Genomic DNA, 27,436 nt, shown 5'->3' with positions numbered 1-27,436 from the left:
TTGGGCTCAAGTGAACCACCCACCTTAGCCTCCCAAAGTGCTAGGATTACAGGTGCGAGCCATAACACCAGACATGTGGCTGTTTTCTTACCATAGTGATAGATGGGGAGTTGCTGGATTGCACAGAGATGCTATATGGCATGCAAAGCATTTACTGACTTTTCTTTTTCTTTTTTTTTTTTTTTTTGAGACGGAGTTTCGCTCTCGTTACCCAGGCTGGAGTGCAATGGCGCGGTCTCGGCTCACCGCAACCTCCGCCTCCTGGGTTCAGGCAATTCTCCTGCCTCAGCCTCCTGAGTAGCTTGGATTACAGGCATGTGCCACCATGCCCAGCTACTTTTTTTTTGTATTTTTAGTAGAGACGGGGTTTCACCATATTGACCAGGACGGTCTCGATCTCTTGACCTCGTGATCCACCCACCTTGGCCTCCCAAAGTGCTGGGATTACAGGCTTGAGCCACCGCGCCCGGCTTACTGACTTTTCTTCACAGTAAAGTGTTTGCCCCAGGTGGAGTGTACTATATCCCTTTTAAATTTAAATCTGTAATTTTAATTTAAAAATGTCTAAATATCCCTATTTTGAAGGATAAACTCTGTATGCTTCTGTGTATCTTGGAGAAGCCATAAACTTACTTTGTTTTGTACATGATCAGATGTGGGCGCTATCTCCAACTGTGTTTGCACTTCTGAGTAAGAATCTGATGATTGTGCACAGTGACCTGGCTGTTCACTTCCCTGCCATTCAGTATGCTGTGCTCTACACATTGTATTCTCATTGTACCAGGTACCGTATTTATGAATTTTTCTTAAGAAAATAACCCCACAGAACATTTTATTTTTTTAATGTATGGATTTTTAAAATGTATGTTGATTTTAACTTTGGACTTGCTTTCTTTGTTTGATTAAAGATGAAAAGATAATCTATACTTTGTCTTTCAGGCATGATCACTTTATCTCTAGTAGCCTCAGTTCTTCTTCTCCTTCTTTGTTTGATGGAGCTGTGATTAGCACTGTAACTACGGCTACAAAGAAACATTTCTCAATTATATTAAATCTTGTGGGAATATTACTTAAGAAAGATAACCTTAATCAGGACACGAGGTAACAGATATTTTATAGTATTAACTGTTCCTAACTTTATTTGCCTTTATAATTTGAGAATAAGAAATGTGGATTACAGGAAATAATAAAGGTGGAGGTAAGAGGTGAGGTAGAGGCAGCTTGTTTGTTGTCGAACACCTTATAATTTGGCTTTATTATTTAATCTAGGCTTTCTTATTTTTTCTGAAAAGACATACATGAAAATTCTCAATCCCCCGTCTCCAGTGTTTCATAGAAGACTATATATAGATTTTTTTTTTTTTTTTTTTTTTTTTTTGAGACAGAGTTTCGCTCTTGTTACCCAGGCTGGAGTACAATGGCGCGATCTCGGCTCACCGCAACCTCCGCCTCCTGGGTTCAGGCAATTCTCCTGCCTCAGCCTCCCGAGTAGCTGGGATTACAGGCACGTGCCACCATGCCCAGCTAATTTTTTGTATTTTTAGTAGAGACGGGGTTTCACCATGTTGACCAGGATGGTCTCGATCTCTTGACCTTGTGATCCACCCGCCTAGGCCTCCCAAAGTGCTGGGATTACAGGCTTGAGCCACCGCGCCCGGCCGATATATATAGATTTTTAATGTTCTTTGCTTTTTTTTTTTTTGAGATGAAGTTTTGCTCTTGTCACTCAGGCTGGAGTGCAGTGGCACAATCTCAGCTCACTGCAACCTCTGCCTCTGAAGTTCAAGCGATTCTCCTGCCTCACCCTTCTGAGTAGCTGGGATTATAGGTACCCGACACTATACCCAGCTACTTTTTGTATTTTTAGTAGAGATGGGGTTTCACCATGTTGGCCAGGCTGGTCTTGAACTCCTGACCTCAGGTGATCCACCTGCGTCAGCCTCCCAAAGTGCTGGGATTATAGGCATGAGCCACTGCACCCAACCTCTTTGCTAGTAATCCGCTTTAGGAGGTTTTCTTAAAACCCACACAACCATTTTGACAGTAATTTCTATAGTTTCATTTTGTATTTTTGTTTTTTATTGCTTGAGGTGTTTGAAAAATAAAAAGAAAACCAGTGTAAGAAGACTAGCCTTTTCAGGTTTTTTGTTTTTGTTTTTGTTTTTAAAATGTAAAATCTATTGTGTATTTTGTGTTTCAGGAAACTATTAATGACTTGGGCTTTGGAAGTAGCTGTTTTAATGAAGAAGTCCGAAACATATGCACCTTTATTCTCTCTTCCATCTTTCCATAAATTTTGCAAAGGCCTTTTAGCCAACAGTAAGACTCTGTTTTTTAAAAAATTTTGTTTATCAACTCTTAAAAGGGTCCTTGGTAATGGGAGATGGTCATCAATCAAATTCTTTTTCTGACATGAAGATGTATAATCCCTATTTTAATGAGAGATAAACAGTCTTTTTTTTTTTTCATTTTTAGTATTAGAAAAATGTTTCTGAAGTGATTGTCACATTTTTATGCTTATGTGAATATTTATAGATTGCATATACTTTTACATTTTGTCATAGTAAAATGTTTGTGTGATGCCAGTCACTTACATTACGTGGGTTTTGTTGACTGTATCATTTTCCCAATGTGGCAGTGAGTGAGGATACCAGATAAGAGCAGTGCTTAGTCTGTATAGTAGGCACTCACTCTTTGTTCAGTGAATGGATTCAGATAATTATGACAGACTGGGATATAATTTCTTTTCACCAGCTGAAAGTAACTGTCTTTTAATGTTTAATAGCTCTCGTTGAAGATGCAAATATCTGTCTGCAGGCATGCAGCAGTCTACATGCTCTGTCCTCTTCCTTGCCAGATGATCTTTTACAGAGGTATGGAGTTAAGATCATGTCTTTTGACACTGATCCTAATAATCTGGAAATGTTAACACACCGGCTTTGTCTATTTCATTCTTCCATAGATGTGTTGATGTTTGCCGTGTTCAACTAGTGCACAGTGGAACTCGTATTCGACAAGCATTTGGAAAACTGTTGAAGTCAATTCCTTTAGATGTTGTCCTAAGGTATAGCCATTGTTTTGGAGCAAAGACATTCTGTTAAATTTACAGCCTATTAGTGGTCTACTTTAGAAAAAGATAAATCGCCTATTAGAGCATTAGTGACATATCTTTTATGACCCTGCTTGTCAGTGATTGAAGTGATGTCAAAGAATCGAATTTTGCAGGTCTGCAAGAAAATGAAAACTTTTTATGGGCTTTATAGGCTCACAATAATTAGTATAGAATAACCCATAGTGCCAAAATGTGTCTCTTAGTATGTCAGATATTTGAAAAACTAAACAGTAATCTTTTATTGTTTTTTGATCAAGTTGATTTGGGAGCTTTAAGAGCCTAAAATTGATCTTTTTGTAATACATAAGCATGATGATTAGGTTTTTATGTTCACATGCTAGATATACCTTCCTGAAATCCTCTTATGATGTCGGCACATTACCCATCTGACGTGAATGAGAAAAGAATCTAAAGTTGTAATCACATCTCTATCCATTTTAAAGTCTCAATTTTACTGTATTTTTACCTCCAGTGAGTTAATAAGTAAATAACCCACTTACAGTATGTGCTAACCTTTTAAGGTAAAACATTTCTCATAACAGCAACTTTATTTTCTCTCCACAGCAATAACAATCACACAGAAATTCAAGAAATTTCTTTAGCATTAAGAAGTCACATGAGTAAAGCACCAAGTAGCACATTCCACCCCCAAGATTTCTCTGATGTTATTAGTTTTATTTTGTATGGGAACTCTCATAGAACAGGGTAAGGCTTTTTTTTTTTTTTTTTTTTTTTTAAAACGGTTTTATCTGGGAAACATAATTTTAAGATTCCCGTGACTTTACATACAGTTTTGAAGAGAAAATATGTCTGTGGGTGGCAGAGTATTAAGTAACATTCTTCTCAAATGGGTTATTTTAGTTTTCATCAATAGGAAAATTGTTTTGAACACAGCATCTGTAGAAACAAAAATGGCTTTGAAATTGAGTAATAAAATGTGGTTAACAGTTAACTGATGTGATGTCATTAATACTTTGGGGAGTGGGGTGGGGGTGGAGATATTCTAGGGATGCTTAGTTGCACTGAATGAATTTCATTCCTCATTGGCATGAGCCATTTACCCTAATCATCCTGCCATACTGTACCTCATCCTGTGAACTGTAAAAGACCTCAAAATGAGAGGTGGAGATACATACTTCTCAATTTCATAGGTTTTGCCTTTTTGGTGTAGGGAAAATTACAGTCCCTTATTCCCATTTCCCTTGCAATTTTTTAAAAATTAAAATAAAGTTGTCATTGTCTGTTAAATATGAAACTGCTTTTCCCAGGAAGGACAATTGGTTGGAAAGACTGTTCTATAGCTGCCAGAGACTGGATAAGCGTGACCAGTCAACAATTCCACGCAATCTCCTGAAGACAGATGCTGTACTTTGGCAGTGGGCCATATGGGAAGCTGCACAATTCACTGTTCTTTCTAAGCTGAGAACCCCACTGGGCAGAGCTCAAGACACCTTCCAGACAATTGAAGGTAACTCACTCAAACTTTGTGATGTGAATACTTTCAAAGCCTTACTTAGAAATCCTGGAGTTTTAAATCTTTGTTAAAGGTTTGAGAGTTTATTATTATTATTTTTTTGAAAAAGATCAGTAATTTTTAGGTATGTTGGTTAGAATAAGCTTTCATTGAATAATTGCATTGGAAATAGGTGTTTTTTTTTTCTCTAAAACTTACGGGAGTTGTGTGGAGAAATTTTTTTTTTCCCCAAAGATAAAAGATTTTTCATGTTGGGATTTTTTATTTATTTATTTATTTATTTATTTATTTTGAGACGGAGTTTCACTCTTGTTACCCAGGCTGGAGTGCAATGGCGCCATCTCAGCTCGCCGCAACCTCTGCCTCCTAAGTTCAGGCAATTCTCCTGCCTCAGCCTCCTGAGTAGCTGGGATTATAGGCACGTGCCACCATGCCCAGCTACTTTTTGTATTTTTAGTAGAGACGGGGTTTCACCATGTTGACCAGGATGGTCTCGATCTCTTGACCTCGTGATCCACTCGCCTCGGCCTCCCAAAGTGCTGGGATTACAGGCTTGAGCCACTGCTCCCGGCCAGGATTTTTAATTATTTATTTATTTATTTATTTATTTTTTTGAGACGGAGTTTCGCTCTTGTTGCCCAGGCTGGAGTGCAATGGCACGATCTCGGCTCACCGCAACCTCCGCCTCCTGGGTTCAGGCAATTCTCCTGTCTCAGCCTCCTGAGTAGCTGGGATTACAGGCACACACCACCATGCCCAGCTGATTTTTTTTGTATTTTTAGTAGAGACGGGGTTTCACCATGTTGACCAGGATGGTCTCGATCTCTTGACCTCGTGATCCACTCGCCTCGGCCTCCCAAAGTGCTGGGATTACAGGCTTGAGCCACTGCTCCCGGCCAGGATTTTTTATTTTTAAATGATGGTTAGACAGAGGATACTTGATGAATGTGGATTTGTCATAAAAATTGACATTTATTCTAGAAACTTTAAAGTTTTAAAAAAATTCTTAATGTTGGCTTTGCTTTCAGGTATCATTCGAAGTCTCGCAGCTCACACGTTAAACCCTGATCAAGATGTTAGTCAGTGGACAACTGCAGACAATGATGAAGGGCATGGTAACAACCAGCTTAGGCTTATTCTTCTTCTGCAGTATCTGGAAAATCTGGAGAAATTAATGTATAATGCATATGAGGGATGTGCTAATGCATTAACATCACCTCCCAAGGTTGGTGTCCGTAAGATAGTGTTGTTTTGTAGCAGTTTAGTGGTAACAACTGGCAGTACGTGCAGAGCTGAAATCACAATAGACTTGTGTATTTGGTTTATATATAGGTGAGATAACCATATGTATAAATTGAACCAATCCTGAGCTTTTCTTTCTCTTATTGTAAAGGTCATTAGAACATTTTTCTATACCAATCGCCAAACTTGTCAGGACTGGCTAACTCGGATTCGACTCTCCATCATGAGAGTAGGCTTATTGGCAGGCCAGCCTGCCGTGACAGTAAGACATGGCTTTGACTTGCTTACAGAGATGAAAGCAACCAACCTATCTCAGGTAAAGTGGTGTGTTTGGAATTCATTTTAAGTCAGTTAATTAGAAAAACATGGTTTAATGCCTTTGATGTGATTTAATCTATGGATAAAATAAGTTAAAACTTAAATTTCTTTTCAAAGCTTTTGATCCTGTGTTTTGTAAAAGCAGCAACTGTCAAAGTTACCTATTTTATTCATGTTAAAACAATGATAGAATGTTAAAACAGTGTTCATGTTAGAACATGTTAAAACTGTTATGTTTAAAGGTTAGAACTTTAAAGGTAATTCTAAAAATTTGTTTATAGGAGAAATCTTTTTTTTTTTTTTTTTTTTTTTTAATATTTGGAGACAGAATTTTACTCTTATCGCCCAGGCTGGAGTGCAGTTGTGTGATCTTAGCTCACTGCAACCTCTGCCTCCCAGGTTCAAGTGATTCTCTTGCCTCAGTTCCTGGGATTACAGGCACCCACCACCATATCCGGCTAATTTTTGTATTTTTAGCAGACACAGGGTTTCACCGTGTTGGCCAGGCTGGTCTTGAACTCCTGACCTCAAATGATCTGCCCACTTCTGCCTCCCAATATGCTGGGATTAGTGGCATAAGCCACCGCATTGGCCAGGAGGACTCGTTTTTATAATGTATGGCAAATGCTTGATTAATTTCTGGCTCAAAAGTGGGCTCTCAATAAATAACCGGAATCCAAAATCAACAAATGTTTAGCAATTCAGGTAATGTTAAGCAATATTCAAACACATGAAGTTAAACATTCTTTAATGCATGTTTGTTTATATTTAATTTTTGCCTTCTTTTTACTCCATGTGTTATTTCTACAGAGGCCACAGGTTAAATGTTTGGGTAACTTTGGGGTGGGGGTACAACATCCACATGTTGCTAAGGTTCTGTTAGTCATCCTTTGTGGCTATTCCATATGTAACATTTTAAAGAATTCTGAGTTAAATAATGTTAAAATTGTGAAAATAGTTGTTAAATACATTTGGCTTTCAGTAGGCATAGACTGATGAGTTGTAAATTTAGTAGGGATTTATGTTTTCATGGTATTGGGGTCTGTGACTAATTTTTCTGGGTGCCATTTTCAGGGGAATGAATTGGAAGTAACCATTATGATGGTGGTAGAAGCACTGTGTGAACTTCATTGTCCTGAAGCTATACAGGGAATTGCTGTCTGGTCATCATCTATTGTTGGAAAAAATCTTCTGTGGATTAACTCAGTAGCTCAACAGGCTGAAGGGAGGTAGGTTGGAAGAAAGGAAATGGGTGATAGTATTACTTAATTTTTTTTTTTTTAATTGAGATGGAGTTTCACTCTCTTGTTACCCAAGCTGGAGTGCAATGGCGCAATCTCGGCTCACCACAACCTCCTCCTCCTGGGTTCAGGCAATTCTCCTGCCTCAGCCTCCTGAATAGCTGGGACTACAGGCGTGCACCACCATGCCCAGCAAATTTTTTTGTATTTTTAGTAGAGACCGGGTTTCACCATGTTGACCAGGGTGGTCTCCATCTCTTGGCCCCGTGATCCACCCGCCTGGGCCTCCCAAAGTGCTGAGATTACAGGCTTGAGCCACCATGGCCCGCTACTTAATGTTTAAATCCTTTGTTTTACTCACTGACATTGTAGTTAAATGTTACAACAGCTTTGTTTGATTTCAAATGTTACAACAGCTTTGTTCGATTTCACCAATTAAAGCTTGCTATAAATCACTTTACCCAGAGGCATCTTTAATTTGTTCTTTAGTTAGCAACAATACTTGAGTGAGTGTCTTTCTTAAGAATTAGTGGGAAATCACACTGTAAAAAAAGTCCTGTCACTTGTTTTATAAATGCTTTTGAACTTGATCCCTACTTGAGCCCCTTCCCCCTCAGGGTCTAATACAAATTACCCTTTATTGTCAGAGTATTTGCTCATTAGTCCTGTGAACCCTACATTCAGACTCATCTACTTGTTCCAGGTGAAGGAGCTAGTATCATAATATTCTGTGTCTATTTATGTTAGTTTAATGACATCTTGCAAATTTAGGAAATTAAAAAAAAACTGTCCATACTTCCATATCTTTGTGGTGACTTCTGGTATGTGTGCTTTCGTAGTTCCACAATTCCATATCCAAAGGCTTTTGTAGTTCTTTTTTCTTTTTGAGTCAGAGTCTCGCTTTGTCACGACTTGATCTCCGCTCACTACAACCTCCACCTCCCGGGTTCAAGCGATTCTCCTGGGATTACAGGTGCCTGTCTTGGCACCTGGCAAATTTTTGTATTTTTTGTAGAGATGGGGTTTCACCATCTTGGCCAGGCTAGTCTGACCTCGTGAGCTACCACGCCCAGCTCTTTTTTCTTTCATATAGTTTTCTCCACTCTTCATCAAAACAGCAGCGTACATAGGTGCATGGTTTTATGATCTGGTTTTCCCACTCAATATTTTTTTTTTTTTTTTGGGAGATGGAGTGTCGCTTTTCACGTAGGCTGGAGTGCAATGGCGCGATCTCGGCTCACCGCAACCTCCGCCTCCTGGGTTCAGGCAATTCTCCTGCCTCAGCCTCCTGAGTAGCTGGGATTACAGGCATGTGCCACCATGCCCAGCTAATTTTTTGTTTTTTAGTAGAGACGGTGTTTCACCATGTTGACCAGGATGGTCTTGATTTCTTGACTTTGTGATCCACCTGCCTTGGCCTCCCAAAGTGCTGGGATTACAGGGGTGAGCCACTGCGCCCAAAAATTGCCATGTTAAGTATTCTACAATGTTATTTTTAATGAAGATTTGTATTTATGAGTGTAACATAATTTAGTATTTCTTACTGCTGGACATTAAAGTTGTTTCTGATTTTTTTTTTTACTAAGTTAATGTACCATAGCACTTAAAATCTTTGCTTATATTTCAGATTACTTTCTTGGAATCCATTCTTACAAACTGATTTACTATAAGAAAGGCTGCCTAACCATAAGTCTTAGATATATTCTATTGCTAAGTAACTCTGCAGAAAAGATGGTTGCAGTTAATACCCTTAATAATAGAGTACCCCTTTCCCTTCACCTTAGTGGATACGGAGAGTCACTGAGAAACAGGAATGCTGTTACCACCGTCAGTGAAAATAGTTTTTATAAATTACATTTCTATATTTATAAATGACTAATAGTAGAACTTGCCCCATATATTGACCATTTGTGATTTTTTTTTAAAACATGGATCATGTCTTCATGGCCTCGCAGTTTTTCCTGTGTTAATCTATGAAATTTTATTTAATACTAAGATTGTTGATACTGTCTAATTTCTTGATTTATAATTTGTTTTTAACGTTAATGTCGTGTTTAAACATTATGCATATAGATCTCTTACTTGTGCATCTTTTCTTGCATGTATCCTTCTGCAAAGCCTTTCCACACATTGACATCAATTACTTACCAGGATTTTCCACTAGTTCTTTTATACTGTCTTACTTTTTTAAAAAAACATTTAACCACTTTTAAATTTAGTTTCATAGTTGTGAGGAAGACATCAAACCTCCCTTCGCCATAGTCAACTTACTGTTTTAACTCAGTTTATTCTTTTTTTTTTTTTTTGAGACGGAGTTTCGCTCTTGTTACCCAGGCTGGAGTGCAATGGCGCGATCTCGGCTCACCGCAACCTCCGCCTCCTGGGCTCAGGCAATTCTCCTGCCTCAGCCTCCTAAGTAGCTGGGATTACAGGCACGCACCACCATGCCCAGCTAACTTTTTGTATTTTTAGTAGAGGCGGGGTTTCACCTTGTTGACCAGGATGGTCTCGATCTCTCGACCTCGTGATCCACCCGCCTCGGCCTCCCAAAGTGCTGGGATTACAGGCTTGAGCCACCGCGCCCGGCCGAGCCCAGGAGTTTGAGACCATCCTGGCCAACATAGCTAAACCTTGTTTTAGCCAGGTGTGGTGGTGGGTGCCTGTAGTCTCAGCTACGTAGGAGGCTGAGGTTGGTGGATTGCTTGAACCTGGGAGGGCAAGGTTGTTGTGAGCAGTCATCATGCCACTGCCCTCCAGCCTGGGTGACAGCGAGACTTTGTCTCAAAAAATAAGTAAATAAGTAAATAAGACTGCTTCAATTTGCTTTTCAGGTTTGAAAAGGCCTCTGTGGAGTACCAGGAACACCTGTGTGCCATGACAGGTGTTGATTGCTGCATCTCCAGCTTTGACAAATCTGTGCTTACCTTAGCCAATGCTGGGCGTAACAGTGCCAGCCCAAAACATTCTCTGAACGGTAAGCAGTATTTTTAAATAAAGCAAAAGTTATAGTAAGATATTTTGCACTGATGATCTTATTTTATGGTTTTAGGTTTCTGTGCTCTTTGAAATATTTCTAATTGATCTGAATCTCTATTTTATAAAATATTTTCAGGTGAATCCAGGAAAACTGTGCTGTCCAAACAGACAGAATCTTCCCCTGAGGTTATAAATTATTTAGGAAATAAAGCATGTGAGTGCTACATCTCAATTGCTGATTGGGCTGCTGTGCAGGAATGGCAGAATGCTATCCATGACTTGAAAAAGAGTACCAGTAGCACTTCCCTCAACCTGAAAGCTGACTTCAACTATATAAAGTAAGGCTTTGTTTTTCCAATTTTAAAACAAAATTTCCAGTAACTATGATGTCTTTCTGTATGGCAAAAATATAAAGTTGGTCATATGTAGTAATACAAAATGGTTACATTTCTAATTGACTGCCATTATGAAAATAACAACAGGAAACTGATACCAGAGATGAGGAAGGTGTTTGCATAATGGGAAACAGACTGCTGAGAGAGCCATTTGGTATTAATTCTCAGAACTGCCATTCTAAAACCTTACTACAATTTGAAGGTTATGCCAGAATGAATATAAAGAAAAATTTGTACTACTTTAAAAGGAATCACATTTGGTGGCTTTGTTTCTAAATTAGGTCTGAATATATAAAAAACATTTATTCTAATGAGGAGTTTTTGAACATCTGTAAATTAAACTTCATTCTCATTCCTCTGTGCTTTTGTTAATTCTGTAATTCAAAATTGAGCATTCTATTGCAGACACTTGGCTGGGAAGATAAAGGTCATTAGATTTTGTCTGATACCCTTGCTAAATGGGTTAATGTGTAATTGCTTCATTGAGCGAGTATTACATTCCAGGCAGCACATAAAACAGACACAAATTCCAACTTTTTAAAACAAAGATTAGACAAAGAACATTGATAGAAGGATTAATTGGACCTCACTTACCTTTTTTATGCCATAAGGAAAGCAGTTAGATAAAGTTGACTTTCTTGGGGAGGGAAGACACAAGGTCAAGGCATGCCCATCAGGATGCCATTGGGGCCTATAGGTGATGTGAGAATGATGGGCTTGGAGTGTTCTGGAAATAGATGGGAAGTCTGTGTGGTTAGGAGCACCTTGAACAGTAGGATATAAAGGCAGAGAAGTGGGTAGGAACTGAGAAAAAAGAACGTTGGCTGTTACTCTAGTAAGATCGAAAATTTAGGTGGGATTTGAGCAGAGATGTGTTGTGATCTGACTTGGTGGTTCATTCTGCTATGGTGAAGAGACTGGAATTGGAGGTATGGTGACGAAACAGGTGGGGGCAAATGTGGACGCATGGAGACCTTTGACTTGTGGGGACAATGGTAAAGGGAGAAGAAACCATGCTATTAATTGGAGTAGGAGCACGCAGAGAACAACAAGGCATGTTTAAGATTTCTAATGAAATGTGCAGATGAGATTGTTGGATAAGCTGTTAAGAATCTGATTTGGAACTAAGGATAAGGTCTAAGCTTGAGATACTTCCAGATGATTAGCACACAGAAAAGGCCTTCTTTCCTTTTCAGTCTCTATACTCTAGAGCCTTGTAAGCCACCAAACCAGAGATAAGCCTCTGGAGAATAGTGAGTGAAGAGGAAGGAAGCCTTGGGTCAGAATCCTAGTTTAGCATTTTTGTGAAAGAATAGGAGAGCAAGCCATTGAAAAAAAACCACAGGAACATTGAGGAGGGAAGTGTCCTAGATATAGGACATTGAGATGGGAGTAGTCAGCCTTGTCAGATGTTCTAGGGATTATAAGGAAAAAGAGTTTTATAGAGAGACAGAAGAAGTTAGATTGAATAATACTGAGTGGTAGAGAAATTTGAAAATGAAAAGCTTGAGGTAAGTTATTTGGCCAGCGAGTTTTTCTTTTCCTTTCTTAAATGGGGTGTCACCATATTGGTCAGGCTGGTCTCGAACTCTCGACCTCAGGTGATCCGCCCACCTCAGCCTCCCAAAGTGCTGGGATTACAGGCGTGAGCCACCATGCCCAGCTAGCAAGTTTTTCTTGAGGTCAAGGATAGGAAGCTGTTGCTGGAGGGAAACAGATGTTTATTTTAGTTGTTGGAGAGATTATGTTCTTTTGGCCAAGGGGAAGGAGCCACTAGAAAGCATAGGTTGAAGAAACAGGAGATTAACTGGACCTTACCTTTTCTGTGCCTCAAGGAAAGCAGTCAGATGCTATAGACAGATTTTGGGTGGGCAGTGTATGGTGGATTGGAGGTAAGGGTAGAGGAAATTAAAGCCTGTGGTTTTTTGTTTGTTTGTTTGTTTTTTCTGAGGACTTAGATATTAGCTGAAAGCATATGACATTGTAGAGCACAGCGGGGACTTGGAGAACCTGCCACTGGAGAAGACTCAGGGGCTTTTTTTTTTTTTTTTTTGGAGACAGAGTTTTGCTCTTGTTACCCAGGCTGGAGTGCAATGGCGTGATCTCGGCTCACCGCAACCTCCGCCTCCTGGGTTCAGGCAATTCTCCTGCCTCAGCCTCCTGAGTAGCTGGGATTACAGGCACGCGCCACCATGCCCAGCTAATTTTTTTGTATTTTTAGTAGAGACGGGGTTTCACCATGTTGACCAGGATAGTCTCGATCTCTTGACCTCACGATCCACCCGCCTCGGCCTCCCAAAGTGCTGGGATTACAGGCTTGAGCCACCGCGCCCGGCCCGACTCAGGGGCTTTTAATGGCAGAAATGATGAATATGTTGGCAGCAGTTCATCAGTGCCCAGTACTCAAGGCTCCCCCTGAGAAGCCAGTGAAAAGCCAGTGGTTGCACTGATCTAGGTAGAACCAGCCACAGATTAATTCAGGTGATGTGCCTTTCCAGCACTGGCTTCAGGCTGAGTTGTAAGGGAAGTGACACAGCGAGAACAACAAGCAAAGATGGAAAAGAGAGAGTGAGAAACAGTGTTTTTTTCTTGGCTGAAGAGCTCCTGACATGGAAATGGAGGCAGGGTGAGGGATCTGAAAGGAGCAGCATACAGCTGGGAAGATGGGGCCTGTCTTCCTGGCATCGTTGTTGCAGGACTGCAGGAAAGAGTTTCAGAGGTGTCATTATTTTTTATCTTTAAGAACATGAAAGAGAAGAATTTTTTGAAAAAAGAAGTAGGTGAAAAAGGGAGAGAGGGAGAGATGCCAGTGGTGAAAGAAGCCAGGACTGAGATACAAGATTGTGATGCTAGGAGAGCTGCAAGGGCTCTTGATGTAGGTGAGGAGTGAGACTGTGCAGGGAGCTCCCTGGCAGCTTGGAGAGAACTGGAAGTCAAAGTTGCCCTGCAGAGGTCTACTGTTACTGTGTTAGGCTCTGAAGAGAACAGGCTGCAACAGACGAAAACAGGAAGGAGACACTGAATGTCTATAGCTGTGACTTTCTGGTTCACTACTCCAGTTTGAGTGCTAATTAAGATGGTAGTCACACCTTCAACATAAAAACCAAAACCGAAATGGTAGTATCCTTGTGGGAGGAATTTTGTCAGCAAAATGCTGTATACTTTCTTTCTAGAATTTTCATTATTATTATTTTTTAAATGGTTCCACAGACTGCATTAGGAATACAAGCTAACCGATATTTTAATTACAGATCATTAAGCAGTTTTGAGTCTGGAGAATTTGTTGAATGTACAGAGCAGTTGGAATTGTTACCAGGAGAAAATATCAGTCTACTTGCTGGAGGATCAAAAGAAAAAATAGGTATTTGAGAAAATAATTTAAAAATTATTTTAATGGACAAGTTGCTTAAAATGTTTGGCTTAGTATATTTTACTGGAAAATCTGGAAGTTATTTTACATTTCTGGGGGCAGATTCCCATGTGGAGCAATACATTCTGGGCTGCCCTGTTTATATTTGATTTGGCAAATGAAAAGCAGTTAAAATTAAGTCAAATAAAAAAGGCTACATTAATACTTTGAGATTTATCTAGCCATTTTGTTTGACAAAGGACAAAGTAGTGTTTCAGCTAAATATTTTTCTTGATTTTGATCTTGATATGGCTTATTAAGTTCTTTTTTTTTTTTTTTTTGAGACGGAGTTTCACTCTTGTTACCCAGGCTGGAGTGCAATGGCGTGATCTCGGCTCACCGCAACCTCCGCCTCCTGGGTTCAGGCAATTCTCCTGCCTCAGCCTCCTGAGTAGCTGAGATTACAGGCAGGCGCCACTATGCCCAGCTAATTTTTTGTATTTTTAGTAGAGATGGGGTTTCACCATGTTGACCAGGATGGTCTCGATCTCTCGACCTCGTGATCCACCCGCCTCAGCCTCCCAAAGTGCTGGGATTACAGGCTTGAGCCACCGCGCCCGGCTGGCTTATTAAGTTCTTTATCACAAATGGAACACTTCATAGAATGTTATTTAAAAATTTAAGAATATTCTGGATTGAGCAAGATTTGCTAATGTATGTCTAGATTTGCTCCCTTAAATAGTAGGTTGACTTACTGATTTTTGAGCCTTTGAAGGCAACTGCTTTTTAGGGGTCTGAGATACAGTAATTTTTTATGAAGTAATGATTTTTATATAGCTCTCAGTAATGCTTACAGTGTTAAGGTGTCTTAACTTAAATATTAAAGGAGATAATCATTGGTGATTGTTTTTTTACCACTGCCAGATATAAATCAAAATTGTGTAATAAAAGCATGTTAACTTAATGGCATCATATTTAACTTCTGTAGACATGAAAAAACTGCTTCCTAATATGTTAAGTCCAGATCCAAGGGAACTTCAGAAATCCATTGAAGTTCAATTGTTGAGAAGTTCTGTTTGTTTGGCAACTGCTTTAAACCCTATAGAACAAGATCAGAAGTGGCAGTCTATAACAGAGTAAGTTTAATCTTGAGGAGGTAAATGTACGTTGTATATATCTTATGATGAACATACATGGGGTGAAGAGGGCTGGAAGAAGAGTTACTAGATTACTAAATACTAGTACTAATAGCTTCATTTTAGTTGTAGAAGTCATATGACATATGAATACTCCCTGCCAACATATACTGAGGTTTAAATGAAATAAAATATAAAAAACTCTCGAAAGCAAATGTCTTGACTTGCTAATAGCATTTTATTATATAGTAGGCTGCTCCTCTTCCCCCTAACTTTGGATGCACCAGTTTGATAGCATCTTATCAATTGCTTTATTCCTTCAATGGTTGTGAGTTGGCAATTTTCATTTATTAATTGACAGCAAACATTTTGTTTCAGAAATGTGGTAAAGTACTTGAAGCAAACATCCCGCATCGCTATTGGACCTCTGAGACTTTCTACTTTAACAGTTTCACAGTCTTTGCCAGTTTTAAGTACCTTGCAGCTGTATTGCTCATCTGCTTTGGAGAACACAGTTTCTAACAGACTTTCAACAGAGGTCTGTATATTTTTACAAGCATGTTCTTATGACTATTAATGGCCACTATTGTAGAACAAAGGCCTAATTTTTTGAGTTTTTCGAAATAGGATTTTTAGTTGGACAAGCTAGTAAATCCAGGAATCTAACATGTTGTTTTCAGACAGACTTTCATTTGAGAAGTACGTGGGGCAGATGGAAGGACCTGAGATAATCTCAAGAATGGCAAATTGCTTAATTTTTGGGGTGGAAGATGGTGTGTGTAAAGACAGTTCCTTTAGGCAGATTATGTAAATTTTAGATTTGCTGCAAACAAAGATCTTTCCTCCTCATTCCAAATGGGGTAAAATTCAGAGTTGGGGCCTCCAAAGGAATGATGATCTTTGAGAACCTCATTATAAAGCTTTAGTTGTAATGTTTTTCTGCACTTTAGCAGTCTGCTTTATAGTAAATGTGCTGTGATTTTTTTTTTGTAGTGCGCTTTATTAAGTATATTGATAAATTAGACTTAATACTCTGAAGAAAATTTCTCTTCAAAGCAAAAGGTTTTCTCTTACTGTGTGCTTGCCTCTTGTGAGTAGAAGATAAGTGATGTAAGGCTATAGTGTAATAGATAAAACTGTGATCAGTTGGAAGTAGCCAAACTATGTTGCAGTCTTAGACTTAAGACTTGCTGTGTATCTGCAAATACATCAAGAGTCTGTTTCACGTTAAGTAATCTTGTTTTTTTCCTGTCAGGACTGTCTTATTCCGCTCTTCAGTGAAGCTTTACGTTCATGTAAACAGCATGATGTGAGGCCATGGATGCAGGCATTAAGGTATACTATGTACCAGAATCAGTTGTTGGAGAAAATTAAAGGTAAGTGTTTTTTTTTTCTTAAGAGAAAATGAAAGATTTTAAAAAATTTTGCTTTATTGAGGTATATATTACACATTCTAAGTGTGTGGTTTGATGTGTTCTAACATGTCTTCACTTGTATGACCACTGATACAATCAAGATACAGAACACCTCTTATCCTCAAAGTTCCTCATTTAACCCTTCTGTCACTATAGATTAGATTTGTCTTTACTAAAGTTTGATGTACATGAAATCCTAACAATGTATTCTCTTGTGCTTGGCTTCTCTTGCTTAGCATGAATTTTTAAGGTTCACCTGTGTTGCATGTAACAGGAGTACAGTTCTTTTTATTATTGAGTAGTGTTCTATTTTATGTATATACCACAGTTTATTTCTCCCTTCATCCTTTGAAAGATTTTGGGTTTTTTTTCCCCCTCCCCCAAATTGGGCTGTTAAGTATAAAGCTGCTCTCAACATCATGTGCAAGTCTTTGAGTGGACATTTATTTGTCTTTCTCTTGAGTGAATGCCTGCGAGTAAAATTGTTGGGTCACATGGCTTAACTTTCAAAAAAATTTAATCACTGGAGTGAGTATGTAGTGGTATCTCATAGTTTTATTTGCATTTTCCTGATGATTAATAATGATGAATATATTTTCATTTGCATAGCGGGTATTGTATATTTTAGTTTTCAAATGTTTGTTCAAATTCTTCACCTATTTTTAATGAAGACATAAGACTTGTTTTTGTGTTCTGAACATTAAGTTCTTTGTCACATAAAATACACTATGAATGTTGAGTTTTATATACTCCAAATGAATGGCTAGAGAATTACTATTTGTATAAATATTTATATGTCAAAGGCATGTTAACCATTTATTGCTGTAAAACAGAAAAGCTGTCAGAATGCTGTGGAGTTTTAGTTGAAAATGTGTTAGTTGGTGCTGCTGAGTAAATTTGAGTGTTTAATGTCACATAAGCTAACAGCGAAGGTAGGGACTTGTACTGCAGGGTGGTTACTTGCAGCTGTGACTCAGTTGGTTTCTCACTGCCAAACACACCCAGGGTTGAATCATTGGCCCGATGTTTGCCAGTTGAGGAATCTTAGGGCCAATCATTGAATTTCTGGACTGCTTGCTTTTTCAGTTTTGTGGGGATTACCCCGCTTGTGAGATATGTGTAGGGATTACATGAGATTAAGAGATGAGACAAAGTATATATAAAGTCCTGGGACAGAGTGTGTTGTATAATATGGCTTCACAAGTACCCTCATCTTTTTTCCAGTCTTTTTTGTTTGTTTGTTTGTTTTGGGACAGAGTCTCAGTCTGTTACCCACGCTGGAATGCAGTGGCACGATCTTGGCTCACTGCAGCCTCCACCTCCCAGGTTCAAGAGATTCTCATGCCTCAGCCTCTCTAGTAATAGGGATTACAGACGTGAGCCACCATACTTAGCCAGTTCTTTCTATATCACATAAGTTTTTAAATTGAGAAGAAGGGTCAGTAACCAGCAGTTATATTCAGAGACAGAACTCCATTCCTCTTTTGTTTTTATTTCTTTATTCAGCAAGCACTGATCAAATGTGCTTTTTACCAGGTACTATGCTCCACATTGGAATATAATGGTGATCAAGGAGATTGTAGATTCTGGCAGGGAAAACTGACCTCAAACATGGTGACCCAACATAGTGAGACCCTGTCTCTACTAGAATAATTTTAAAAATCACCTGAGTGTGGTGGCATGTGTCTGTAGTCTCAAATGCTTAGGAGGCTGAGGTGGGACTATTGCTTGAGCCTGGGAAATGAAGGCTGCAGTGAGCTCTGATCATGCCACTGCACTCCAGCCTGGGTGACAGAGTGACACCCTGTTTCTACAAACAAATGGAAAAAAAAAATCACAACAAGGAATAGCAAATAATGAGGACATCTGATTTAATCCTAGGAATCAGAAAAAGACTTGTGGGGAAGTAACATTTAAGCTGAAACTTAAGGAAGATAGAAATGAGAAAGAAGGCAGGCTGATTTGGTTAGAAAAAATGTGTGCAGGCCAGAGAAAATGATGATTCTAAGATGACTCAGTTCACCTAAGAGAGAGTAGGAAGAGATGGAGCTGGATGAGACTGAGATTGGAATGGAATGCTCGAAAGCATCAGTGACAAGCCGAATTCAGGAGTTGAGGATTTGTCAGAATGGCAGTGAGAAGTCATCAGAGGCTTTTAAGCAGGGAAGTTAAAGGTTTAGATTTATCGTTTGTGTAATATCGTTTCAGTTGCAAGTTGGAGAGTGAATTAGAAGAGTATAAGAATGGCCGGGCATGGTGGCTCACGCCTGTAATCCCAGCACTTTGGGAGGCCGACGCGGGTGGATCACGAGGTCAGGAGATCGAGACCATTCTGGTCAACATGTTGAAACCCTGTCTCTACTAAAAATACAAAAAATTAGCTGGGCATGGTGGCACATGGCCTGTAATCCCAGCTACTCAGGAGGCTGAGGCAGGAGAATTGCCTGAACCCAGAAGGCGGAGGTTGCGATGAGCTGAGATCGCACCATTGCACTCCAGCCTGGGTAACAAGAGCGAAACTCCGTCTCAAAAAAAAAAAAAAAAAAAAAGAAGAGTATAAGAATAGGGACAAAGGTACTAAGTTAGGCTGAAGTCTCTGCTAAAAAGGGTAACTAGGGTGGCAGTAAGGAAAGAAGAAAGCAAATGGGTTATGAGTGTTGAAGGTAAAGTCTGTGATGGTTGCCAAGTACTTGCATAGGCAGCCGGGCTGATCCTGTGCCCTTTCTTGAGAAGGGGAAAAGGGAAGAAGATAGTAAGAGGTTTGGAGGGTGGTGGAAAATGAACTCCGTTTGACATGACTGACATTAGTGGAAGCACTCTTGAAATAGAGTGTAGGTGACCAGTTGGCAGGTCTGGGTACAGATTCAATGGTTGTCAGCATTTCTGTGGTAATTGAAGTCACAGGAAAAGATGATGATGTCCAGGGAGAGTATGCAGTGGGAAGAGTAGAGAGCCTAGGACTGAGTCCAAGGAGCACCGTTGTTTAATGGATGAGTGATGGAAGAGAAAGAGACTGAAAAGGATTCTTCAGCAAGGTAGGAAGAAAACCAAGAGAATAATTGAAGGGCAGAGGGTAGTTAGAGAAGAAGTTGGGGGGATGGTTTAGCCTTCCCTGTTTTCCCTACCTTTTGGCCCAGGCTTTTTGCCAAAGATTCAGAAACTAAAAAATTTCTTAAAGTGATTGATTTTACTTTGCTCTACTTCATTGTATACATTTAATTTAGCAAACCTTGTTCATTGTATCTCAAGCACTATGCTAGCTGCTAGGGATTTGAGGATGAGTTATCTTTGTTTCAGGAAGTGGTATGGAAGAGGGATAGTTGGGGAATAATTTTTTGGCCATATTTCCATGCAATCTGGGTAGACAAATCAGGGACTAATAAAACATTTTCTTCTCTTCAGAACAAACAGTTCCCATTAGAAGCCATCTCATGGAATTAGGTCTAACAGCAGCAAAATTTGCTAGAAAACGAGGGAATGTGTCCCTTGCAACAAGACTGCTGGCACAGTGCAGTGAAGTTCAGCTGGGAAAGACCACCACTGCACAGGATTTAGTCCAACATTTTAAAAAACTATCAACTCAAGGTCAGGTGGATGAAAAATGGGGGCCTGAACTTGACATTGAAAAAACCAAATTGCTGTATACAGCAGGTTAGTAAAATGAATTATAGTTAATACACAAGTAAAATAAAAATATGTACATTAATGTTAACTGTGTATGTATGGTATAAGGTAGTAATAGGAAAGATGATCATTTCCAGCTGTTGCAGAATATTTGTATGCTGAATAATAAGTTGCTTGTTACTGACTTACCCATATAATTCAGTGCTTTTAAAAGAATTTTGTTGCAATGTATTAAAGTAAGAAATGTTTCCAGAGGTCACTGATCACTGAATTTACTTGTTTTTTTAACTTTACTATTTTGGGCCAGGTGCTCATGCCCATAATCCCAGCACTTTAGGAGGCCAAGGTGGGAGGATTGCTTGAGCCTAGGAGTTTGACACCAGCCTAGGCAACAGAACTAAACTTCAGCTATACTTAAATTTAAAGAACTTAGCAGGGTTTGGTGGCACATGCCTGTAGTCCAGCTGCTTGAGAGGCAGAGGTAGGAGAATTGCTTGAGCCTGGAAGTTGAAGTTGCAGTGAACCCTGACTGTGCCACTGTGTACTCCAGCCTGGGTAAACAGAGTGAAACCCTGTCTCAAAAAAAAAAAAGTTTAGCATTTTGGCTGGGCATGGTGGCTCATGCCCTTAATCTCAGCATTTTGGGAGGCTAGGACAGTAGGATTGCTTGATCCCCGGAGTTTGAAACCATCCTGGGGCAACATGGTGAGGTCCTGTATCTATTTTATTTTTTTTAAAGTTGATTATTTTACACTGAAATAATGTTAGTCGTTTGTTTCCTAACCCAAGTGCCTCCCTCCCATCATTTGCTTTTAAAGATTCTAACTTCTGACTTTGTGGTTTTCTGTAGGCCAGTCAACACATGCAATGGAAATGTTGAGTTCTTGTGCCATATCTTTCTGTAAGTCTGCGAAAGCTGAATATGCAGTTGCTAAGTCAATTCTGACACTGGCTAAATGGATCCAGGCAGAATGGAAAGAAATTTCAGGACAACTGAAACAGGTTTACAGAGCTCAGCATCAACAGAACTTCACAGGTCTCTCTACTTTGTCTAAAAACATACTCACTTTAATAGAACTGCCATCTGTTAATACAATGGAAGAAGAGTATCCTCGGATTGAGAGCGAATCTACAGGTAGAGTTTCTTTGTTAGCTTTAAAATATTTTAGAAGTTACATATTTTTTATTTTAAAGTTTATAATGTTATGCTGGCTATAATTTTCCAGAAAAAATGTATCTATGGAATTTGAGCTTATTTTATTGTCAGGAAATAACTAAAACATATTAAGGATCGAATGCCATTTTGGAAGTCACTGAACTCTGCTTCCAAGGTGATTTGCTTTTATGGACTTAGATGTTTTTGCTGGCAATAAGATCCTACCTCTTACATCTAAAATTTCACCTCACAATAGAAGGAGCAACAAAGATTTAAAATAGTTACCTGTGTTCCTGTTGATTGGTGGAACACAGAACCTATAGAAAGATTCATGTTTCCCATTCTGACATAAGCTAGTAAGAGAAAGATATCTTACAGATAGGGTAGTTGATTCTTTCAATGTTTGAGTGCCTGTTGTGGAAGGCACCATTTTCCGGTTTTTAAAATTTGCGAGAAAATTTGGGAGATGATTTTATTTGCTGAAACATAAGAATATACCTTAATTTTGTTGTTCTGAAGCCTAAGAGTTTAATTACTTAGATTGGTGTTAATAATTTCGATAAATAGGGTCTTGATATTCATAAAGGATATGTCTTGTGATCATTGCAAATGCGCTATATTTGATAGTTTCTTCACCTCTAACAAAAGAATGAAGATGTTTACCTCATGAGTCTGTATGAATGAAATAGTGTACTCATCACCTATTATTTTTGCCAGAATGATTAAAGTCAATCTGATCATGAGGAAATAGCCAATCAGATTCATAATGCAAGACTTTCTACAGCTTACACCTGACTGTTGACAGTGTTCAGTGTCATGAAAGACATTGATCTCTTCCACAGGAGATAATCTAAGCTTACTTGGGAAACTAACAATGAATTCATTTCAACATACCAACCTTTAAGAGAGCATAATTCATATTTGTGCTTTATTCAAGTTATGTTCGGTAATATTATGGAACTTTTTATTGCTTGCAGGTAAAAACCTAAAATGCTAATGGGAATGTCATTAGGAATTTGTGAATGTAACATTGTTGAGTTCTTTTATTATTTGTTTGTCCATTATGGCAGTGCATATTGGAGTTGGAGAACCTGACTTCATTTTGGGACAGTTGTATCACCTGTCTTCAGTACAGGCACCTGAAGTAGCCAAATCTTGGGCAGCATTGGCCAGCTGGGCTTATAGGTGGGGCAGAAAGGTGGTTGACAATGCCAGGTATGTTTAAATGTGTAGTTTATTTATGCATTGGAAAAATAAATATTTAAATGTTTTCTGATATGGTAAAGTTTTGGTAGCTAAAATACTGGTGACTTGTTTATCTTTATAGTCAGGGAGAAGGTGTTCGCCTGCTGCCTAGAGAAAAATCTGAAGTTCAAAATCTGCTTCCAGACAGTATAACTGAGGAAGAGAAAGAGAGAATATATGGTATTCTTGGACAGGCTGTATGTCGGCCGGCGGGGATTCAGGCAAGGAAAACATGGTGCTTGGGGCAAGATTGCTATTCCAAATCACTGCTTTTGAAAAAATTGATCATATATATTTGATTAAATATTGAATGGGGCTTAGCAGTTATTGTTGTAAATTAAAACTTTACATTTTAAGATGAGTTATATTTGTTTAAGAAGAATTTACTTCTTTTGAGAAATCAAGGCATTTCATTAGATTCCTGTAGGTGAAGTTGGCTGGGCACTGTAATTCCAGCACTTTGGCAGGCCAAGGTGGGTGGATCACTTGAGGTCGGAAGTTCAAGATCAACCTGGTCGACAAGGCGAAACCCCATCTCTACTAAAAGCACAAAAATCGATGGGCCATGGTAGTGCACGCCTATAATCCCAGCTACTAGGGAGGCTGAGGCAGGAGAACCACTTGGTGGTTATAGTGAGCCGAGATCACACCACTGCATTCCAGCCTGGGTGATAGAGTGAGACTGTCTCAAAAGAAAAAAAAATTAATAAGAGAATTTCATTTTATGTAAATTAAATTTCTGTTTTAATTGCTCTTATCAGAAATTTTAAGTTGTTAACCTACCCTGGCTTGTGAGGCTCTTTTTGTTTTGTTTTTGAGAGACAGAGTTTTGCTCTTGTTGCCAGGCTGGAGTGCAGTGGTGCAGTATCGGTTCATTGCCACATCTACCTCACAGGTTCAAGTGATTCTCCTGCCTCAGCCTCCCAAGTAGCTGTGATTGCAGGCACGCACCACCACACCTGGCTAATGTTTTTGTGTTTGTAGTAGAGACGAGATTTCACAGTGTTGGCCAGGCTGGTCTCGAACTGCTGACCTCAGGTAATCTTCCTGCCTGAGCCTCCCAAAGTACTGGGATTATAAGTGTGAGCCACTGTGCCTGGCTGGTTTGTGAGCTTTGAAAATATGCCAATACATGCAACTTACTCCCAGATATTCTGAATGAAGGGTGTGTGTGTGTGTGTGTGTGTGTGTGTGTGTGTGTGTGTCTGTCTGTGTGTGGTGTGTATTTAAACTTACTGGGTGATTCTAATGTGTAGCCATAGTTGATCACAATGGACTAGTCTGCAGGGTTAATACTGTCTCCCCTCAGAGTTCTTTTAATTCTAGAATGCCAAAGCAATGTATCTTTGGTTGCAGTCCTCATAGGCATGGATTTTATTTGCCAGGCTAAGCTGCGTTGATCAGTTCTTTCTGTAAACAGCAGTATATCTAAGTCTCTGACTTAGTTGATGTCCTGTACATGCACAGTAGTGTAAAGAGAATGAGGTTTACTGTCTACATTCAGCCCCAAATTTTGAGCAGATTGTGCTTAATTTTTTGCAAGCATAGGCTGGGCATGGTGGCTCACACCTTTAATCCCAGCACTTTGGGGCACGAGGGCAGGTGGATCACCTTAGGTTAGGAGTTTGAGACCAGCCTTGCCAACAAAAAGTCAGCCGGGAATGATAGTGGGCACCTATAATCCCAGCTACTCAGGAGGCTGAGGCATAAGAATTGCTTGAACCCAGGAGGCAGAGTTGCAGTGAGCTGAGGTTGTGCCATTGCACTCCAGCCTTGATATTCTGTCTCAAGGGGAAAAAAAAAAAGAAAGAAAGAAAGAAAATTCTGCAGGTCAAATACTGTATTGTAATTTGGAAGCATTTAAGGGAAAAAAAAAATCCCAGAAAAGTCTAATCTTTGCTAAAAGCTTATATTCTTCGTTGTCTTCATATTAGTAAATACATCATAAAGAGAAGCATACTGACATTAACTTACTGTGCATAACCCTAAATGTAGGATAATTTTATCATATATGAGAAGAATGTTTTCATGATAGTCGAATTACATACTTTTCCCCTTCTCAGTTTGTATTTAAAATAGCATTTTGTGCACAATTCCTCTTCAGGATGAAGATATAACACTTCAGATAACAGAGAGTGAAGATAATGAAGAAGATGACATGGTTGATGTTATCTGGCGTCAGTTAATATCAAGCTGCCCATGGCTTTCAGAACTTGATGAAAGTGCAACTGAAGGAGTTATTAAAGTGTGGAGGAAAGTTGTAGATAGAATATTCAGCCTCTACAAACTCTCTTGCAGTGCATACTTTACTTTCCTTAAACTCAACGCTGGTCAAGTATGTAGCACAGTGTTCTAAGAGAATTCATTTGGAACCTTATTAAACAAAAGTAGTGTTCTGAATTATTTTCTTATTTATTCCCCTCACCTTTCACTCTTAGATTCCTTTAGATGAGGATGACCCTAGGCTGCATTTAAGTCACAGAGCAGAACAGAGCACTGACGACGTGATTGTGATGGCCACATTGCGCCTGCTGCGATTGCTCGTGAAGCACGCTGGCGAGCTTCGGCAGTATCTGGAACACGGCTTGGAGACAACACCCACTGCGCCATGGAGAGGTGAGACCTGCATAAAATGTTTCAGGAAAAATTGTTTCTCAGTAGGATATATATGATTTTAAAAAGTGTTTTTCTTATGTTTATTATTTGAATGTGTGAAGGAACAGCCAGATTAGTTCCTAGGACACAGTGCACTGCTTGTTACATCACTAGGACTTTTCTTCCCACCTTTACAAGAAATGGGAAGCTGAAAGACACAGGAGCTTTTTATATACAAAATGAATTTTGGAGACGGTGAAAATTTTTCAAAAGGTTTTATATACCCTCTGTGTATAAAAATTGTGTCTGCCTTGTTTGTAGGCGTTCACAAAACATACATTTCTCCACAACATTTTTGAGTTGCCCAGATTTGCAAATCAAAAATTATTGTGTATGGTTCTTTATTATCACAGGGAGAAATTTGAACTCTTAAAATTTGTACTAATGCTGACACACACACCAGGTTTTATCTGTTCAATCTACAATGATGATAGTTTTTTCTTAGATTTAAATAACTTTGTCTTTCTCTCCTTATCCTGAAGGAATTATTCCACAACTTTTCTCACGCTTAAACCACCCTGAAGTGTATGTGCGCCAAAGCATTTGTAACCTTCTCTGTCGCGTGGCTCAAGATTCCCCACATCTCATATTGTATCCTGCAATAGTGGGTACCATATCGCTTAGTAGTGAATCCCAGGCTTCAGGTATGGAATATTCAAATATTGCTACTTTAAGTATAAATTATTATGCCAATAATGTTTGTTAGGTCAAATTTTTTAAACTTTATGTTCCAGAGTTGTTAGAGTTTGTCAGTTTTTTAGTAGTAATAATTAGCATTTGTTGAGGGAGTAATTACTGTGGATCTGGCACCAGGACATGTGCTTTGCACATTATCTGTAGTCTTGACAATAATCCACCGAGATGTGGAGAAATGGAGTAACTGAGCTGTAACTGTTAGAAGAGTATTATACCAAGTTTAGGCCAGGCGAGGTGGCTCACACCTATAATCCCAGCACTTTGGGATGCTAAGGCGGGTGGATCACTTGAAGTCAGGAGTTTGAGACCAGCCTGGCCAACAAACCAGTAGCCCCAGCTGTTCAGGAGACTGAGGCACAAGGATTGCTTGAACCCGGGAGACAGGTTTCAATGAGCCAAGATTGTGCCACTGTACTCCAACCTGGGATATAGAGCAAGACCCTGTTTCCAAAAAAAAAAGAAAAGGAAGGATCATACCAAGTTTTGAACTCCGGCATGAAGAATATTGTTAGTTAGACACTTATCTTTCTCCCGTATATCTTCCATTAGCTTATTATGTTAATAAGTATAAAAGCTCAACTTATAAAAAGACAGAATAGCCACAGTCTTTAATCAGTGTAATACATGGAAGGCAAATCAGTTCAGTGAGTGCTCTTGAGTCAAATAGATCTATGTCAGTGTTTTCCCTAACTCAGCATATGCACCTGAAAGAAATGTTCAAAGTATTCCTTGTCCTCCTATTTCATTATAGGAAATAAATTTTCCTCTGCAATTCCAACTTTACTTGGCAATATTCAAGGAGAAGAATTGCTGGTTTCTGAATGTGAGGGAGGAAGCCCTCCTGCATCTCAGGATAGCACTAAGGATGAACCTAAAAGTGGATTAAATGAAGACCAAGCCATGATGCAGGATTGCTACAGCAAAATTGTAGATAAGCTGTCCTCTGCAAACCCAACCATGGTGTTACAGGTACAAAGAAACTCACATGTTGGAGAAGAATTTTTTATAGAAAAATCAAAATGCCTTTTGCCAATCTCTATTGACAATCATTAGTCCGTGTTCTCTAATTGTGTAATGAACACAAATTGCACACACATAACTTATGAAGTCCAGTGTTTGAAGAACTGTGCTTTGTGTAGACTTATAGATGAGCTATTTGGGTGTGCTGTGTATGCAGGTTCAGATGCTCGTGGCTGAACTGCGCAGGGTCACTGTGCTCTGGGATGAGCTCTGGCTAGGAGTTTTGCTGCAACAACACATGTACGTCCTGAGACGAATTCAGCAGCTCGAAGATGAGGTGAAGAGAGTCCAGAACAACAACACCTTACGCAAGTATGTTTCCATACACTCGTCCTGAGATGGTTAAGCTGTCTCTCTCTTTTTTTTTTTTTTTAATTTATCA

General features: G+C 39.2%; 1 protein-coding gene and 1 non-coding gene across 7 annotated transcripts in view; both read left to right on the top strand.

The window, feature by feature from the left end:
* The window catches only part of SMG1 (SMG1 nonsense mediated mRNA decay associated PI3K related kinase), a 120,320-nt gene that overhangs the window by 56,101 nt on the left and 36,783 nt on the right, over positions 1-27,436 (top strand). For all 6 annotated transcript variants that reach the window (XM_039478376.2, XM_074382240.1, XM_074382239.1 and 3 more), the window contains 25 exons: positions 654-784; positions 940-1,101; positions 2,201-2,319; positions 2,786-2,873; positions 2,963-3,064; positions 3,677-3,817; positions 4,381-4,580; positions 5,615-5,811; positions 5,980-6,144; positions 7,221-7,375; positions 10,219-10,361; positions 10,500-10,701; positions 14,010-14,119; positions 15,096-15,243; positions 15,622-15,781; positions 16,499-16,619; positions 20,061-20,309; positions 21,133-21,417; positions 22,509-22,653; positions 22,766-22,904; positions 24,788-25,018; positions 25,122-25,299; positions 25,821-25,982; positions 26,786-27,003; positions 27,212-27,366. In XM_039478376.2, the coding sequence (XP_039334310.1) occupies positions 654-784; positions 940-1,101; positions 2,201-2,319; positions 2,786-2,873; positions 2,963-3,064; positions 3,677-3,817; positions 4,381-4,580; positions 5,615-5,811; positions 5,980-6,144; positions 7,221-7,375; positions 10,219-10,361; positions 10,500-10,701; positions 14,010-14,119; positions 15,096-15,243; positions 15,622-15,781; positions 16,499-16,619; positions 20,061-20,309; positions 21,133-21,417; positions 22,509-22,653; positions 22,766-22,904; positions 24,788-25,018; positions 25,122-25,299; positions 25,821-25,982; positions 26,786-27,003; positions 27,212-27,366 (4,106 nt within the window). The remainder of the gene's footprint in view (positions 1-653; positions 785-939; positions 1,102-2,200; positions 2,320-2,785; positions 2,874-2,962; positions 3,065-3,676; positions 3,818-4,380; positions 4,581-5,614; positions 5,812-5,979; positions 6,145-7,220; positions 7,376-10,218; positions 10,362-10,499; positions 10,702-14,009; positions 14,120-15,095; positions 15,244-15,621; positions 15,782-16,498; positions 16,620-20,060; positions 20,310-21,132; positions 21,418-22,508; positions 22,654-22,765; positions 22,905-24,787; positions 25,019-25,121; positions 25,300-25,820; positions 25,983-26,785; positions 27,004-27,211; positions 27,367-27,436) is intronic.
* Positions 3,401-3,504, top strand: LOC120367491 (small nucleolar RNA U13). The gene has a single exon (XR_005581868.1). It is a non-coding gene; the product is annotated as a small nucleolar RNA U13 (small nucleolar RNA).

This window comes from Saimiri boliviensis, chromosome 12, assembly GCF_048565385.1.
Source record: "Saimiri boliviensis isolate mSaiBol1 chromosome 12, mSaiBol1.pri, whole genome shotgun sequence".
NCBI classification, from domain to species: domain Eukaryota; kingdom Metazoa; phylum Chordata; class Mammalia; order Primates; family Cebidae; genus Saimiri; species Saimiri boliviensis.
Note: the sequence above shows the minus strand (reverse complement) of the source record. Positions and strands in the feature narration are given on the sequence as shown.